The sequence below is a fragment of the Gadus macrocephalus genome, chromosome 13 (assembly GCF_031168955.1).
Source record: "Gadus macrocephalus chromosome 13, ASM3116895v1".
NCBI lineage: Eukaryota > Metazoa > Chordata > Actinopteri > Gadiformes > Gadidae > Gadus > Gadus macrocephalus.
The window spans coordinates 7,974,937-7,991,793 of NC_082394.1; the positions used below are offsets into that span (position 1 = coordinate 7,974,937).

At 43.0% G+C, this 16,857-nt stretch overlaps 3 protein-coding genes and 1 long non-coding RNA gene across 7 annotated transcripts; 1 reads left to right on the plus strand and 3 right to left on the minus strand.

Annotated features, from left to right (window-relative positions):
* Positions 1-1,177: 1,177 nt before the first annotated feature.
* Positions 1,178-2,422, minus strand: tusc2a (tumor suppressor 2, mitochondrial calcium regulator a). Its single transcript, XM_060069046.1, has 3 exons — positions 2,268-2,422; positions 2,050-2,170; positions 1,178-1,916 (listed from the first exon to the last, which is right to left on the minus strand). The coding sequence occupies exons 1-3, from the start codon at positions 2,420-2,422 to the stop codon at positions 1,851-1,853; spliced, it is 342 nt and encodes a 113-aa protein (XP_059925029.1). The 3' UTR covers positions 1,178-1,850.
* LOC132470417 (ras association domain-containing protein 1-like) lies at positions 2,365-11,829 on the minus strand. Of its 4 annotated transcripts, none has more exons than XR_009528636.1 (7): positions 11,067-11,829; positions 10,183-10,310; positions 5,739-5,843; positions 5,362-5,653; positions 4,902-5,017; positions 4,592-4,794; positions 2,365-2,506 (listed from the first exon to the last, which is right to left on the minus strand). XR_009528636.1 is itself a non-coding variant. In XM_060069036.1 (6 exons), exons 1-6 carry the CDS (start codon positions 11,383-11,385, stop codon positions 4,648-4,650), a joined length of 1,107 nt encoding a protein of 368 aa, XP_059925019.1. In that variant the 5' UTR covers positions 11,386-11,829; the 3' UTR covers positions 3,807-4,647. The 4 variants fall into 4 exon arrangements, 2 of the variants coding, with proteins under 2 accessions (XP_059925019.1, XP_059925021.1); XR_009528635.1 differs by lacking the exon at positions 2,365-2,506 and adding an exon at positions 3,566-3,689; XM_060069036.1 differs by lacking the exon at positions 2,365-2,506 and having other exon boundaries at positions 3,807-4,794.
* Positions 6,680-10,574, plus strand: LOC132470425 (uncharacterized). The gene is made up of 3 exons (XR_009528638.1): positions 6,680-7,150; positions 8,665-8,780; positions 10,222-10,574. It is a non-coding gene; the product is annotated as an uncharacterized LOC132470425 (long non-coding RNA).
* Positions 11,830-11,973: 144 nt separating the features above from the next.
* On the minus strand, positions 11,974-16,791 carry zmynd10 (zinc finger, MYND-type containing 10). Its single transcript, XM_060069034.1, has 12 exons — positions 16,637-16,791; positions 16,087-16,195; positions 15,818-15,934; positions 15,663-15,716; positions 15,385-15,540; positions 15,176-15,264; positions 14,329-14,423; positions 13,932-14,104; positions 13,092-13,217; positions 12,878-12,999; positions 12,663-12,788; positions 11,974-12,478 (listed from the first exon to the last, which is right to left on the minus strand). The coding sequence occupies exons 1-12, from the start codon at positions 16,723-16,725 to the stop codon at positions 12,379-12,381; spliced, it is 1,356 nt and encodes a 451-aa protein (XP_059925017.1). The 5' UTR covers positions 16,726-16,791; the 3' UTR covers positions 11,974-12,378.
* Between the last annotated feature and the right edge of the window lie 66 nt (positions 16,792-16,857).

Here is a 16,857-nt window from a genome sequence, read left to right on the forward strand (position 1 = left end):
CGACGGGGGGGGGGGGGGGGGGGGGGGGCGCATGAGAGCAGCTGTGTTTCCTGTGTCATGGCTGTTCTTCTGATGTATTGCTCTGCTGACTCACTGGCCTGTGTCATCAGTTTCTCTGGCTGCTTCCCCCCCCCCCCCCCCCCCAATGTGAATCTAGGATGTGTTGCGTCAGTAGAAATCAAAAGGGGATGGAACAGAACAACATTGAAGCCGTCCAATTCCCCCTGGCCTTCACTTCCTGTTGACCCCCAAGATGTCCCGTGCCCTGCAGCCGTCAGGAAGCCGAGACAATGGCCGGGAAACGTGATATGTGCCCTTCTACTTTCATTGAGCGTCCAACATCTGAGGCTTGTGATGTCATAACACAAATCTGTAATGTGTGTGCCTGGCAAAACCAAGTAGCAGACAGGGACTGCAAATGTCTCTTAGCCGCCCAGATAAAGAGTAAAACAACCTTGAACCTTTTTGATAAAGGCACAGAATACAGAAAAGTCATAAACAGAATCAAAACTGTGCACCATATATTATGGAGTATCATTAATCTCATGTAATTTATCTTTCTCATTATTTAGCAATGGTGCCAAGCCAACCGTTGTGGACTATCAACACCACAGGTTCACAAACACGTTAAGACTCTTACCACTATAATATACAATAATTGATCATGCTGCAGGGTTTTATGAATATCCCACATGTGAAGTTCTTTTACAAAAATAATTCTTACAGCACTTGAGCTATTAAGAGGGATAAATCACAGGGATTTTATGTCAAACCAACCCAAAAACAAAAAAGGAATTCCTGCCAACCATGTCTATTAATGCCATGACAAAAGATGAATTTGTTGCATGTAATAATGAAGTCATTTAGTCAGACCATAATTGTCATTCCAAAGGAAATAAAGTATGCTGAATCAAAATAATGTATGGAAAAAATCTGACTGGCCTCTGCTGCCCCCTAGAGCAGTGGTGTTGTACTACAAGAACATCCATAGGACAAACATTTAATTGAAACCCAAGGGCTAAAACCAGTGACAAACTTAAAATGTATATATGAAAATCCATATAAGTAGCATGATGAACAACTATTATGGAGTCTAGTTTCCCAGCCTTCATAGACAGCATAAATTAAAATATACAATTTGGTTAGGAGGAAAAGATACATCTACTCCACACAATGATCCAAGTAAAGCATTTATTCAAGTCTTCCAAACTCTAAATTATTTACATCATATCACTAGTGCAGGTCTGAGCCCAAACAACAGACGTGACACATGACAATATATTACAAGGATGTGACTTTATATACAAAGAATATCACAACGCATAATCCTAGCACAACTTCATAATTTCACCCCTCATTCTTTCACTCGCACAAACCTATATGTACACATGTACACATAACAGACAGTCACACGCTAACACCCTTTGCTACATTACACAGAGGTTAAAACCTTTTCACATCTACGATATTCTCATGTTGCAAACGTATAACAGGTGAAGCACATCTTTACTTGATGTTTGCATACTGGTTGCCAAAGTGTTGGGTCATTAAAAAAAAAAAAAAGACGCAAGTTAACAGATTTGTAAAATTGAGAATGTCACCATGCTCAACTACCTTCACATTTTGCAGTGTATACGTTCACATTGCATTTTTGTCAGCTGACTTTTATATTCGCTAGGCCTCGTTCCATCTTCGCAAGTCCACATTCTTGCCTAGCAGAGCCAAAACTGTGGTCTGACGAAAATACTTCAGCCAAAACAACTGGCCAGTGGCTCCTCACAAGCAATCATAACAGCAGATTGACTAGCACGTCTGTGGGTATCCTACATGGTGGAAAGACCTGCTGTGACTCACACTTCACAGAGAATAACAGGAAAGTCTGCATGAATACGGGGGTGGTCCAGCCTCACAACTCCCTAATGAAACAAGTAAAACAAAAAGGAATGCATTGATGAGAAAGTTCATACATCATTGATTGAAGCAAACACCTAAATAAAAAAAATGAACATGCACGGTTGTTTATTTTATTTACAGGTTCAATCAGCATACCTGAGGAATGAGATTCTTCTGAATTCTCTTCAGCTTGGACTTCCTCCTGCCATTTTTTGTCACAACAGTCTCTTCATAGAACTCATGTGCCAGATCTCCATCCTCATCGAAGTACAAGGAACTAGGAACACAGAAACGATGCATTATTACGTCCTAGACTATACCTAAAGGGCAGCGTTCTCTAACATCACTCAAAACGACGTCTCCAAACATTTTACCTTCTCCTCGTGAATACAAAAGGTGTGGCACTTCTGGAGCCTTTGAGTCGAGCCACGGACTGTTCGCTAACATCACTGGATGAATCACCTCCAACCCCTGAGCCTGAGAAAGGCCAGACGCCTTTGGCTTTGGACGTACTTCCTCCCATCTTCATCGAAGATTCATAGTCTCCAGTTCAGGCTGAGCCGTTTTCCTCTGCGATACAGGGCGAGTGTTGTGGACCGGATTGTTTACAAACCTAGGATCCGAATAAAAGGTTAAAAATGCTGGAGTGACACATGATCTAACTGACAGTGGTTGAATAGAAAAGGGGCTTAGCAGCCAGACGTATACCAAAACAGAGGAAAGCACTTACGCTAACCCTCCCGATGTATTTCCATCTAAAGGGATTGATTCGCTCAAGGAGTTAGCCTCACAGCGACTGTAAGCTAACTCCAGCTTTGAAGGTGTATGGTACACGACTTAATGGCTAACTGGTTAGATTGTTTATCCATGGTGATATATCGACAGCAAGATAATTACCGTGCATGGCTGTTGCGAAGTAAATAACTAGTTTGGGTTAGTTAACCTTTGAAATTAACTCGTAGGCCTTTGACGCAACCCTGCGCTATTTTCATCACATCATGTAACGTTAGCCAGGTTAGCTTTTTAGCTCGCATGAATGCAACAAGCATAAGGTTTCTGCATCATCCATACATTACACAATATCTATTTAAATGAGTCAACGAACTGTAAATGAAAAGCAATGTGCGGTTAACGACTTAGTTTGGACATGGGTTAGCCTGTAATACTGGCCAGGCTAAACACGTTGTAAACAGCTAGCTTAAGCTCTGAAACCCATCTACGTATAACACAACATCAAAAAGCAACGCCCGTTAAAAAACATAACTTCGCTAATAGTTCTTATTGTGTGAACAACCCATACCTGCTTTATCCAGCATCAAAATACATTGCCTACGCTATAGGTGCACAAGGAAGCTAGGGTTCCAGTAGCTGGAAACGGCTTCTAGATATCCCAGCAGAAAGGGTCATGTGACCTAGAAGGCAGATATCTGACAGCTGCGACTGGGCCGGCAGGAGGCAGCCTACTACAGTTCCTACAATGACATGGAGAAAGCATTGACTGGTAATTTAGTGGTTCTCAGCTGGTCTAGCCTCAGGACCCACGTGTGTCATTATACATTAAGTAACGTCCCTCAACCAAACATTTTTTAACAATAATGCAGTTTTCAACAATGTCTTCATATACATCTAGATTCAGGGCATTAAGATGACGCTTTTATCCAAAGCGACTTACCAAGGTTCATACACGCACTCACACCGACGGCTGAATCAACCATGCAAGGAGACAGCCTGCTCGTCGGAAGCAGTAGGGTTAGGTGTCAGGGACACCTGACACTCAGCTAGGAGAGAACTAAAAGCTGAACATATATGGGATAAATTCAATGAACCTAGTCTATGATTATGTTCATGTGTTAATATTTTTGTAGAGCTTCTTAGAAATATATATATTGGACAAAACTGATTGACACGTCAAATTTTCAGACAAACATTTATAAAACATTCAGACATATTCCAGTCAAACAAAGCCTTTTTGACACTTCTTTTTCACAATAACAATGTCCATACCAATGTCCACATGTCAGTCATACTCACTCAGTAAGGGACAGTAAAAAGTAACACCCACTAAAGTGTGTGGTGTGCCGGAAATTAATGAAAAACTGGCTTGGGTCAGGTGAAAATCCATATACCTTTCAGCTCAAGCTGTACCTTGCTTCACAGAAACCTGAATGGAGTTCTAAATCTGCCAATTTGTCAAATGAAAGCAAATTGATAGAACCACTCAATATATTCCTGCTTTTGATAGCAGCTGCATCTTTCGAATACATCTGGTAAAATGCATTTCAATGTTAGATGTGAACTACACATTTGAAGGAATTACAGCACTGAATCAACGAAGGGTCGCAGGGAATTTTACCATTTAAATAAAATCCCACCGGCGACATCCTATACAAAGTTAATAAGTCAGAGCCTAGGTATTTTGGATTATCCGGCCGCACCCAATATCGGAAGACATTACTGGTTTAAAAACCAAACTTCAGTCAGTTTCTCATGTTTTCATCTCTCATTCTCCCAGGCACATCAGATTCGCGCCAGGTGTAAGACACTCTCTTTCTCTCTCGCAGCATTTCACACACACATCAGACTCGCGCCGGGTGTAAGACACTTTTTCTTTCTCTCTCTCTCTCGCAGCATTTCACACGCACATTCGCGCTAGCTCTAGCTTATGCGGCCTCCATGCTCTCATTCATTCTCCTCTTACAGAGGGATGCGTAGGTTCGGGTTCCCAGGGATGCCTCGTGGCCCAACATGCCTCTCTCATCCCGGGCTGGAACCCGGCAGGGCCTCCTGCAGCCTGGTCCTCGCTAAAGTGTAGCGCTGCATGATTTGCTTCACGTGCTCCTCCTCCTCTCGTTGCAGGATACGCAGGAAGTTCTTCAGCTCCGGCATGGAGAAGGCGTGCCACTGCAGATAGGGAGTGTGCAGAGCTCAATGAGCAGAGCTCTTACGGTCGAAAGTGCACAAGATCTTCATTATTGTATGCAAATAACAGAACTGCAAGCCATACTCACATTGACCTCTCCGGTCTCGTTCTCCTTCAGCACGAAGCTGAGCAGCTTCTCGTCAGGTCCGGTCGCCAGGCGCAGGCGGAGCGGACGCTCGTCGTCCGATATCTTGCGGAGGTACACTGCCGAAGACGGAAAACCAAACATCCCATTGGTTTTTATATACTGGGGAGTGCTTTTGAAAGTAGTTAGCATTAGGTGCTTATTCGTTCATGAAATGTTGTGAGGAGGAACTATACTGCAAAGCCCAAAACACAAAAGAGGAAATGCAAATTCTGGTTCATATTTTCAGTGCGACCAAAAAAAGAGAACTCAATTTCATTGGGTCAACCGCGGACAAATAAAACAGGGCTGTATTTTTACGTTTGCATCTTCGTATAAGAATATTGCCTTTTGTGATCAAACAACACGTCCAGACTCGACAGTGTGCTTTGTGGCTTAAGTGCACAAAAGGTAGGAGGTGTACCTTGCTCGTGACGTTCCCTGCGCTCAAACAGGGCGAACTTGGCAGGGTTGTCCACCACCGTGAACTTCTTCAGCAGAGCCTCGATGACTTCGCGGGCAGACGTGTGGGAGCTGATGTGCAGATGCTTGCACGTGTCCTTGGGCAGGTAGAAGGATGTGCGGCGCTTGACTCCAGTGGCTTTCTTCCCTCCGGCTTCCTGTCTCGCAGGCCCCTTTCTGGGGGGTGGGACCGAGACGGGGCGAGCCAGCTTGAACTGCACCTTCACGAAGCCGGTGTAGGAACCATCTCGGTTCTGTATCGAAAAGAGTCGGTCCCAATTAAAATAAGGACCAAGAAGAGCTCTCATTCAAACGTGTGGACGGTTGAATTCTACTCACTGTGTTCATGAACAGGTTGCTGTGGATCAGAGAATTGTACTCCTTCACCTTGTGCTGAACCTCTGCAACGGACCATTCCTGTTTCCTCGATTCAACCGGTTCATCCTAGAAAAGGGACAATTGTGTTTTAATGCCAGATGTATTCTTTGTTTTTCAGAATTGGATTCACAGAACAGAAGAAAAACTTGATATTGACTCCCACCACGAGGTGGTGATCTACAGCCTTCGCGGTACTGTGTGGACCTCATTGGTTGAACACACTAAAAAGGTTCACACAGAGAATTGAATTTAAAATGTTTTATTATAATGAACTGATTCAACCACCCGGTTCAACCAGATGGAAAACCTGACTAACCTGAATATTATAACTATACAAACTATTATAACTAATATCAATTAGTAGTTTAAAGCTTGCAAAGGTCCGAACTGAATAAAATAAGCTCTAAGTGTGCCTAGTTTTAAACAATGCATGAAGTATTGCTCCAAATTAATGACACAATCAAAGATGAATCAGTCAATAGTGTTGAAGATTAGCTTTCCTGTGTTATCTCTAAAAAATACAAACACATTTTGATGTCCAAGTAGCCAACTAAAATTGACCAACTCCAATTTGGGGAAGTACAGTTCCTTCCTCCAAATCACCAGAAGTTGCGTCAGACTCAATACTTCCTGTAAACGTAGCAAGGGCAAGTAAGATGATGTCAGCTCTGTCCAATCCCGTCTCTCTCCTTTAGCTTGGAGGGGAGGGGGGAGATCATGTGGGACTTGCAGCTGTGTGCCATGTCGGGGGGAACCAACTCTACCCTGCATTCCTGAACTATGTATTCATGTAAAAATAGCCTCCCCCCCACTGTGACCAAGTGGGAAAGACAAAACATTCCCCTGTTCTAAAGCCACATCCGCTGACCAATACATCGCCTTCTTCACTGCCCATTAGCCTCTGCAGGCCAGACACTAACATGGCAATGCACTTTTATATACCTCTTTAAGTAAACATACCTTCATATATATAGCCTCATGAGAGTAATTTTCAATAATTGCTGATTGTTGAGGATATATCCAAAATCTTAAAAAGAGGACGAAGGTTGTCAAGCCTACTTCTGCAATTGATGAAAGGTGGTATAACTTATTTGGTATGTTACTGCCAGACCAAAATATAATGCTTATCTACAGCAAGTAGGAATCATGAAGCCCATCTAAAGAAAAAGTGATATTTTGACCAACATGCATGTTTTACATGATGAACAGAAGAGTTCTAATGGTTGCATCGGAAGTAGGTCCCACCTAGTCATTGAATATGAAGACTACTTCCGATGACACCTCTGCACATCCCATGAATCACTTTGCCCAACCTTTTAATGTCTTGGTCGGCCTGAAGCGTTTTACGGATCTCAACGGAACACATTGAATGGGTGAGTCTCGGTTGAAACCTGAGACGTCTGTGTGCGTCACCAAACAAGGTGGGCTGTTCACAACTTGTTGGTGGTTGTTCTAAGTTTTCGATAATGGGTTCATCCCGGTACAAATGTGAATAATTTTCTTGAAACCTACTATTATTGAGTTACATGCATTTGTAAGTGGGATAGCAATTAAACCGCAACAACTTTTGTAATGTTTTCCACTGAGGAGTAACGTTAGGTCTGACGTTACTTGTCCAAATTTAACATAGGCCTGAGGTTAACGTCATACTGTCGCATTTTAATCTGTCAAGAACAGGATTTCTCAATTTAGACCGAATTAAAAACTATCCGTTCTCACCTTCTTAATCTCTGTCTGTGGTTTGCGTCCTAGAGACGTTCGGGCTGTAAAGTACTGCTCGAGCTCCGGCTGCGACTCATCGTCACTGCAGTAGCCGCTACTGGCGGAGCTTTCCCACGTCTTGTCGAAGGACGTGGTCTTCCCTGAACCGGTCGCCGAGCTTTTCATACTGACTGTTTCCATCGAAACAGAGCCAATCAATTCTAACTAACTAACTATAAACGACGAAACGCGTTATTAAAAAAAAAACCGGTGCCCGAACTTTTCGAAAAACAATCGCTGGTTATATGTAACGTTAGCAACGGGACTTTCAAACGATGGTGATATTACTGTTTTGTATCGGTTAAGTGATCTCTTTATAAAAGGACAATGTCTAGCCTACATGAACCGTATCCACGTCTATTTGCCTTCCCACGTTTCAACGAACTCTTCAGTGTGAACAGGCGGATGTGATACACCCCCCTCCTTCCCGCCGCTCCCTCAGTGGCTCCACCCACGCCGTTGGGTTTAGTTGATTTTGGAAATACACAAAACCGGCCAAACTAGCTGCGATTGGATGCCGACGGGAAATACCAACTCCCTAATGACCTCAGCCTCAAGTACCCCCCCAGGTCCTTCCTGTGTGACAACAATAAAGCCAACGTCATCTCCCCACAGAGAGTGGGGCTGTCATGTGAAGCAGTGAAGCAATCGGGTAAAAAAATAAGTTGAGTTGTTGAGTTGGTTTGGCATGACAGCTTTGATGCGTGAAGTTATTGCAAAATGTATGTTCAAGTTGGATAAGATAAGATGCAAAAATAAAAAAGGAAATAAGATGCAGTTAAGCATGTGCTTTATATTTGCAGATTGTTGATAGACTAGAATCAGTTTTAAGTTTCATACGTCCTTGCATTTCGTATGGTTTTGCACCAGGGACTTTCGTCTATCTATGTCTGCTTTTAAAACAATTAAGTACTTGACTTTAAAATACGTATTATTCAAGTCATGTCTACTCTACGCCTGATAATGCCTCCATAAGATAAAGATATTTAAACATTAAGAAGCCATGCTAGATCTTGTGTGTTTGATGCACATTCCTGATCGGTCGCCTGGTTTATCTACTTGTAGCTGGAACTGTACAAACAGCAGCCTGACTGTCCAGACAAACAGACACTGCTTGTTCTTCCAGGGGTCTCCGATTGTAATGAATGCACGCAGGCCTCCTATTGTAAGGAGCAAAGAGCAGCCAGAGCCTGACGTCAGGCCATCAACCCCAGCGCAAAGTCTTTCCAGGGCACTGTCGAGGTAATAAGGCCACTTTATGTCTAGTTTATGTCTAGTATCTCGTGTCTTTCTGAGGAAACCAGAGCAGCCGCATAAACATAGGGAGAGCATTGGAGAAGAACTCCACCCTCCCAGTCCACTGGTCAGCTTCAAGCCCAGCAGCGCACCAGACACCATAACCACTGTGCTGACTGATACGGGGGTTTCTGACTTGATCAAAGTAATGGGCCCTTAAAAAGATGCTTAAGCGGGATTGATGACTGATCCACAGCACAGTTATTAACAGAAATGCAGGCCTGCAATGTTCAGCAACACAAAATTATCCTTCACCATCGTAATCAATTATTTTTCCCTCAATGAGGTTTGAAATAGTGATATGCAAAACCAGATTTTCTTTTGAGACACAAAGCAATATATTGCTAACAAAGTATTGTTTTTGAAGGCAAATAGTAAGGATAATACTCCAAGTTATCCATTAATAATATTTATACTAAAATAATAAAAGTTAGATAATCAACACGATTTTACACTTGTTTTAGTCAACACTGTCAAATGTTGGATCTATTAGTAGTCATATGTTGGCTTTTTGTTTTATGACCTTATTTCCTTGACTATAGAGAATCCTTGTAACACTGCATCCAAGTACATCGAGTAATAAACTTTTTCTGCTGTAAGCAGCATTTGAGCTATTTGACACACAGAAGTTACATACAATGGCAGTAAGCGGGTGGTGGCCAACTGCACGATTTTCATTGGTACACTCTATCACTCCAATCCACTTTTTCTAAAGGCACCACTGTGATAGGGTCGTACACATCTGGATGCCCTTATAGGGTGACATTTTCATATTAAACATCGAATAATATATTGCAATACTTGTTACTCTCTTAATTAAGATTTGAGAGAGAGAGGGCAGAAGAGAGCAAGATTTTGAAATGAAACAAATAGAAAAACGCCCTCCCTCTCTACTCCCTCCCTCCTAGTGTTTTGCCGCCATTGAGAAGCTTGGTAGTTTAAGATTCACCTGCGGTGGCCAAGAAAAACTGATCCCCCTCGGGCCTAACCAATTAGGGAAGAGATGTGCTGATTGGTCAGAAATGAGCCAGCGCAGTCGACTCACTTCATTCTCACAGAGTTTTTCCCTCGTTCATAACTGACGGATGGCTAGACCATTTCTTACAGATTAACCCAATTGTTCATCTTAAATCTCATCGACAGCACCTTTTTAAAGGGGACATATTATTCCACCAGGTGTGAGTGTGATTAGCCATCTATAGCCGTTTTGTCCACTGGGTAGGCTGGTAGACTGGTAGACACACTTGTGATGTCACACTCACACCTTGTGGCATAATATGTCACCTTTAACAGAGCTTATTTACGTATCACCCAGGCACCCGTACGATCCACCTCGATGGGTCCTCACCACATTTGTGTCGTTCTCTTCTATGGTGTGCTCCACCAGAGTGGGCGAGCGGCGCGTGCCCCCCTGGTCCCAGCTGCAGTCCAACTGGATGTGGGTGCGGCAGCGTCGGTGACACGTGAACCTACAGTCTGTGGAGGAGGGCAGGAGGAGACGGAAACACATCAACATCTCTGAGGGCTTTGCAGAGATCATCTCTCTCTGGCATATTTTCGGTTCAGAATCGTACAAATTGCATTGCAGGCTCATCGGGCTTTATTCCATCACGTCTCTTCCTAAATGTTGGGGTAACTATTTAGCTTTATGGTCTCATTTGAATTCTTGAATGGTGATGTCCTCAAATCATACTATGCAATACTTGCATTGTTACACACTGATAAATACATGTTGTTTTAGCAGGGTTTGAATTATTGTAACTATAAAGAGGAACGATATACTTAGTTATTTCATAATCCTATGTTTAATACTAGCCTCATAGTTACTTGACACAAATGAGATAATGTCAGTATTCTTTGTCATTTCACCCCGTCCAATACCCACGCAACTCTCAGAAGGGAAGTTCATCTGTAACTCAAAAGAGCATCTTCTGTAATCTTTACACAAACATCTTAACACATGATGCTATTGTGCAAAGAGGACAATGTTGCCATAAATAGGCCCTTGATGCCAGTAGAAGCATAATCACATTTCTCTTTTTATAATTATGTTCTTTATACCCTGTGGACACACACACACACACACACACACACACACACACACACACACACACACACACACACACACACACACACACACACACACACACACACACACACACACACACACACACACACACACACACATCCAAAAACACACACAAACACAACTTAATACTACGAACTACTTACTGGCACAGCGCAGGCTCTGCTTGTAAAGTCCCCAAATGAAATCTCCGCACAGGTCACACCAAGTGGGCTGAGCGTGACTGCAGGGCTGGAAGTTGTGCCCCTCACCCAACTCCTCCTTCAGCCGAGGATCCTGGGATTCACCAAGAATCCGGATAATGCCCGCTCGGCTAAGTAGTTCTGGCACCTTTCCTGGGCTGATTCTAAGCGCATTGGTCCTCTCCAGTCGTGAAGGTGACCGAGGAACCCATGGGCTGGTCAGCTCTATCGGGTCTGTGTCCAGCCGAAGGTCACGGAGCTCAATCACTTCGCCCAAATGCATTCTTTGTATTTTATCCAAGTTTAATTCATGTTAAACTCCAGAGTCCAAAACACTGAACCGTCCGGTTTCTTTGGGCCAAATGTTTTACCAAAAAATTACAGCTCACGTTTGCGCACGGTATTACGCAACAACCCCTATTTCACGCGTGCTTGTTCCAACGGGACGTGCTGCCATCAGCTATTTCTCATCCGACAACTGCATTTCACAAAGTCAACAACTTGCTCCTCTAGAAAAGTTGGACCTTCAAGTTAAAACGATGAAAAGCTTCAGGCACGCACGAAGCGCGGAGGCTTGTTTGAAATTAGATATTGAAGACGGCTGCGACTCAATATGTAGCCTATATAACAGAACGAAAAGCTCACCGTTCCTGAGAGGTAGACCTTTGAGACAGCTTTGTGGCAATCCTTCTCTCATCGAATAAATAAAACGTAACGTACCAGTGATTGGCGGGGTCTCCGAGGCAGCTAACGGATGTGTTTCGTCTCTATAACGGACCTCATCTCTGGAGGCAATTTCGGAGAAACTATTTTCTCCGGGTAGATCATGCAACTCCAGAAGTTTTGAAATAACATCATAGTCCTACCGGACGGGTCACATACTTGTCGTTTAATCAAGGAAACCAAAACAAAAAAAAAGAATCGAGAAAAAAACCAAGTGAGATGAAAGATCACGACCGACATCCGGGATGGATCTCAGGGGGTGCATAGGAACTTTAGTGTGTGTGCGTGCCATTCACGAACCAACTTTCGTCGCACACATTGTATTCTGTTATATTTGACACGCCCATGTAGTCATTTTATCGAAACATTTGGAATTCATTTTCAATCAGGAAATGTAGCCCTTCGTAGAAGAACACGTTCAGAAATACTAAAAGCAGGTTTAACTTGGCTGGGGGAAAAGGTTGAGAAAATGTCAATAGATTCAAACTCTTTAGTTTAGAGCACAAATTAAAATTCTTTCCATTTGTGGTATCCAATTAAAACGTTTTCTCTGTCATGGTTGGCTATTGAAGTTCTTCTGTATTTCCTCGGATGCCTCTGCCATCAGCTTGCATGCAGTCTTATGTTTGGACCAGTTCTTCACCTGGCATTCCCTGGAACAAATGAATGCAATATAAGAATATATTTGACAAATGTATTTTAAATAGATTATCGAATTGAATACAATATTTGCAATACGCAAGGTTATACCATGAAATAACCCCCCAGAAAAAAGCATTGCGCAACACAACACTTTATCATTTAGAAATGAGCGTTAAGTTTCTGCAAAGGCTTTACCTGTTGCAGTACCATTCTCCCTGGCAACGGGAGCATCTCTTAGTCGCCTCCCCTCCACAGCATCCACACTTGGGCTTCTCAGGGAGCAGACTCTCCAGCACATCCAAGCTGTAGGTCTGTGCTAGTCTAGTCACACAGGTGTATCACATGAATGAAAGCCTATGATGCATAACAAGAAGGCCCGAATGGTGGGTCACCGACGTAGGAGTACTTACCTATGTGCCTGTTGTCTGAGGTCCTTCTCAGAGGGGTTGAACGTCTCTTTTACTTGATACTTAGCGATGGCCTTCCATTTGCCTGCATTCTCGTGCACAATGTGGTCCCAGATCTCCGGGATCTACATGGGTGTGGAGGGGGGTGATTTGTCAATAAAATGGCACAGATAGGTTTATTGTGGGAGGGCTATAGAGGAGTGTGTAAGAAGTGTACCTGTTCAAGAATGAGATCTCTCTTGGGGGGGGCGGGGTCTGTTACGGACAGGTGAGCGAGGAACCGCTGGAAGGACAGTAGGTTCGGCAGCTGGTCGATCAAAACTTCTGTCAGGAAACCTCTAAGCTGGGACACAAAGTCAAGCTCACCGGTATGGCTACATGTAGTCATCAAGTCATTGAAACATTGAGAGGCCAACGGTATGGCTACATGTAGTCATCAAGTCATTGAAACATTGAGAGGCCAACGGTATGGCTACATGTAGTCATCAAGTCATTGAAACATTGAGAGGCCAACGGTATGGCTACATGTCGTCATCAAGTCATTGAAACATTGAGAGGCCAACGGTATGGCTACATGTCGTCATCAAGTCATTGAAACATTGAGAGGCCAACCAAAGACTGCAGACAGTAGCAGCAAGAGCAGCCAAATATTTAAGAGCTGCATGGCTAAGTTTACAAAAAACAGCCAGATGTTTGTGCAGGCCAGCTTTTGACAAGAATCGAAGAAACAGATATTTTGCATACACATTTTGTATGTAGGTTGGCGGTGGCTATGTACTAATGTGACAGTACAGTATACTGTCACAGTATACAGTATAATGTACAGGACGTTGGAGGGAGTATTATCCTTGAAGAAAGCCCCTCCGTCTAAACAAGTCGTTATAGAATGGGAGGAGATGATACCGGATGTTGAAAGACAATGACTTGGCGCAGGCCTGCTTCCCTTTTACTTCAGAGCTAAACTCTGATACCTGCACAGAGTAAAAAAACAAACAACACCTAACAACTTGTACAAAGCAATGTTAAGAGTGAACTAAAAAACTTGAAAATAAGATACCTTCAAAATCGTATTTTTGTTGAAGTTGTTGAAGTCATATTTGCGTTGGCAGTCTTCCTTGAGAAGCAGGTTGTAGAGCGAGAGCCACACTTGGCCGTCCAGCTTGCTCATCTTTAGATGGTCTTCAGGGGGGATCTTCTGCCATGTGCCGTTCATGTACTTCTCAACTTTGCCTTTAATTAAATAAATTAAATAAATCACCAATTAAAAGACGAACAATTATGCATGCATGTTTTTTGGTCGAAATAAAGAATGGAAAGAGAAAATTTGTATGAGCTCGTTTTACATACTCTATATAATAAATAATAGTATGCAAATACTGAAATTACAATACTACCCTTATTTTCATTATCATCCCAGATTATCCATTGGTTATTCCCTAAGCCTGGGGGTATACCTGCTGTGTAGCGACTCCAAGGGCAGCAGTGAATCAGCTGCACCAACACACAGGGCATGTTATGGATGCACAGCAGCCGGTTGATCACACTGATGCTGTGAAGTAACCATACATTGGTTACAGCTTGTAGTTGACTTTGGCTTCACTTTCACTATACAAAGGCCTTAGTTAGGTACTCAGTAGTGGAACTCGCTTATACATTTGCTACATCTCTGCAAAATGTCTGACCCCAGTCCTTGCCAAATATACGATACTTTGTCTCTTTCCCGATGAATTTTCTCTTCCTGTCTGTCTTTGCTTCCTTGCTCCTATCATAAAGAATATGTATCCATGTAGTGCTAGAGATAGAATAGGCATCTTGGAGAAACCAACAAGTTAGATTTTCAAAGTACCCAACTTAAAATCTCATCCCTCCCTAAAAAGCCACCACCCAAAAACTATAAAGATTTATTGATTGAAGTTGGGATGTAAAGAGAATTTCAACCAATATATTTGTTGAAATAATGGTTCTAATAAACATCGCCTACCCTAGCTCTAAATTCACTTTCTCTTCCAGTCTGTCTTTGCTTCCTGTTTTATTTTCTTTGCACTTTTTTCGAATAATTGTTTTTGCATATTGATGCTTTTGATAGATTGAGATAGACAGGAAGGTATGGTAGACTGAGCGGAGAATATGCAGCAAAAGACCACGGGCGGGAATCAAACCCGTGTCGCTGCGGTCAGGACTGTGCCTTAATGGTACACGCTCTTCCCAGTGAGCCGCTGGGGAGCCTGCCTTTGCTTCCTGTTCCTGGCTGCTATCATAGAGAAGTCCTTCCAAGGTAATGTTAAATAGATGGTGCATCACCTGTCAGTATGATCAGTGATGTAGCGCAGCACCGACAAGGCCTTGAGGGAGATCTCAAACTCCAGCGCCGCGTTCTGTGTCTGCAGCTCCTGTAACGGGGGAAACAGCTTCCATAAAACACTTGTAGAACCTCCCCCGGTTTAACTTGCATTCGACCTCTTGTCCGACCCATGCCTTACACCAACCAGTGTGAGACAAACTTTCCTTACCTGCATGGTGGACGGATCCCCAGGGGTACCGGCCGGGCTTGGTTGGTCCGATGTCGGGGGGCCGTCCCTGGAGGTTCTGCTGGCCAGCAGCGTAAGCTTGCGGTGGCAGTAGTCCACCAAGTCAAGTACAGAGTCTTCAGCAGCCTCACAGGAGTCCTGCATAACCCATAATATCTACTATGATCCGGCACTGTGGCACTGTTGTGGGAGGGGGATATAATATGCTATCTCACATTGGTATAGTATTGTTTTATTTGATTTCACTTTAACACACTCACCTTATGAAACATAATTGTTTCCAGCAGGTTTATGACAGTAGCTTCGTAGTGTATCTAGAATTAGGAAGAGGAGCACATCGTTCAATGACCCGGTTCAAACAAACCTAACCACAACCACCAATGCCATTGCCTCTACACACGTCAGGCCCACTTACCACCATGTAAAGAGGAAATGTGCTCTTTGGGTTGAAGTCCTGCAACTGACAGAGAACAGGGAACACTTTTTGTTTCCACACCTCGACTAGAATCAACTCATGGACTAGAGTTGGTATCTGTAGGGGAAATGACAGCGATTGAATTATAGTTTTGACTTGACATCAGTATTAGATGTTTGAAATGATAGCAGTGAATCGGCCAACATATTTATAATATACCACAATCTTTTTAGGACTAAGATACATTATTTGATAGTATTCATTTTTACCTTTCTATGCGTCACCAGGAGCTCCTTGACATATTCATCATGTGCTGAAGAGGCACTTATTATGGCTTGCATGTTCAGTTTCACTACATACTCGTGTTGTCTGAACCACCTGTGTGTCACACACACACACACACACACACACACACACACACACACACACACACACACACACACACACACACACACACACACACAATAAAGAGTTATATTGGTAATAGAAATTCTAATTTCAAAAACTTAAAAAGATAACCATTAAGTCTATAACTAATTGTGTCATGTATAAATTGGCGGATTGTTTGGTTGAAGTATATTATTTGCTGTACTCGAAATTGTTCTTCAAAATGAGTCAGGGCGAATTGGTACACCACACACTCAAATAACTGATTTATATCCGTTATTCGAAGCTAAACTTTCTTCATGATGTAATTCCGTAAGTTTTCATTCGTTTGAATAAGTTATTTGGTTGGCAGACCTACCTACCCACTTTAACTAGTTGATTAATGTGACATAGCCCGGTTCCTGAGCATTATGCTGAAAGTTTCATGTTTACCTTTGAGAGCCTACATCCCTGAGAGAAAAGGCCTCCAGGCATCGAACATATCCTTCTCCTTCCCCCGGCAAGATTACTGATGCATCCATGCTGCGATCGGGTTAGAATCAAGTGGCCAAACTTAAGTAGTTCTTAATGTATCACTGAAGTGGTCCTTGTAATGGCTATACTTCAGTTCCCGTGGTGGTCATGGCAACAACAAACGAAACGCACTGACGACA

Excerpts from the sequence above, each read along its gene's own strand:
- tusc2a (XM_060069046.1), bottom strand. The coding sequence starts at position 2,422 with ATGAAGATGGGAGGAAGTACGTCCAAAGCCAAAGGCGTCTGGCCTTTC. Across the intron at positions 2,171-2,267 it reads TTTGTATTCACGAGGAGAAG|TTCCTTGTACTTCGATGAGG; the intron begins GTAAAATGTTTG and ends CTGTGTTCCTAG. Across the intron at positions 1,917-2,049 it reads AGAAGAATCTCATTCCTCAG|GGAGTTGTGAGGCTGGACCA; the intron begins GTATGCTGATTG and ends TTGTTTCATTAG.
- LOC132470417 (XM_060069036.1), bottom strand. The coding sequence starts at position 11,385 with ATGCATTTGGGCGAAGTGATTGAGCTCCGTGACCTTCGGCTGGACACA. Across the intron at positions 10,311-11,066 it reads GCAGAGCCTGCGCTGTGCCA|ACTGTAGGTTCACGTGTCAC; the intron begins GTAAGTAGTTCG and ends CCTCCTCCACAG. Across the intron at positions 5,018-5,361 it reads CAGGGAACGTCACGAGCAAG|TGTACCTCCGCAAGATATCG; the intron begins GTACACCTCCTA and ends CGTCTTCGGCAG.
- zmynd10 (XM_060069034.1), bottom strand. The coding sequence starts at position 16,725 with ATGGATGCATCAGTAATCTTGCCGGGGGAAGGAGAAGGATATGTTCGA. Across the intron at positions 15,935-16,086 it reads TCCTGGTGACGCATAGAAAG|ATACCAACTCTAGTCCATGA; the intron begins GTAAAAATGAAT and ends TTTCCCCTACAG. Across the intron at positions 14,424-15,175 it reads ATCACTGATCATACTGACAG|CATCAGTGTGATCAACCGGC; the intron begins GTGATGCACCAT and ends GTTACTTCACAG.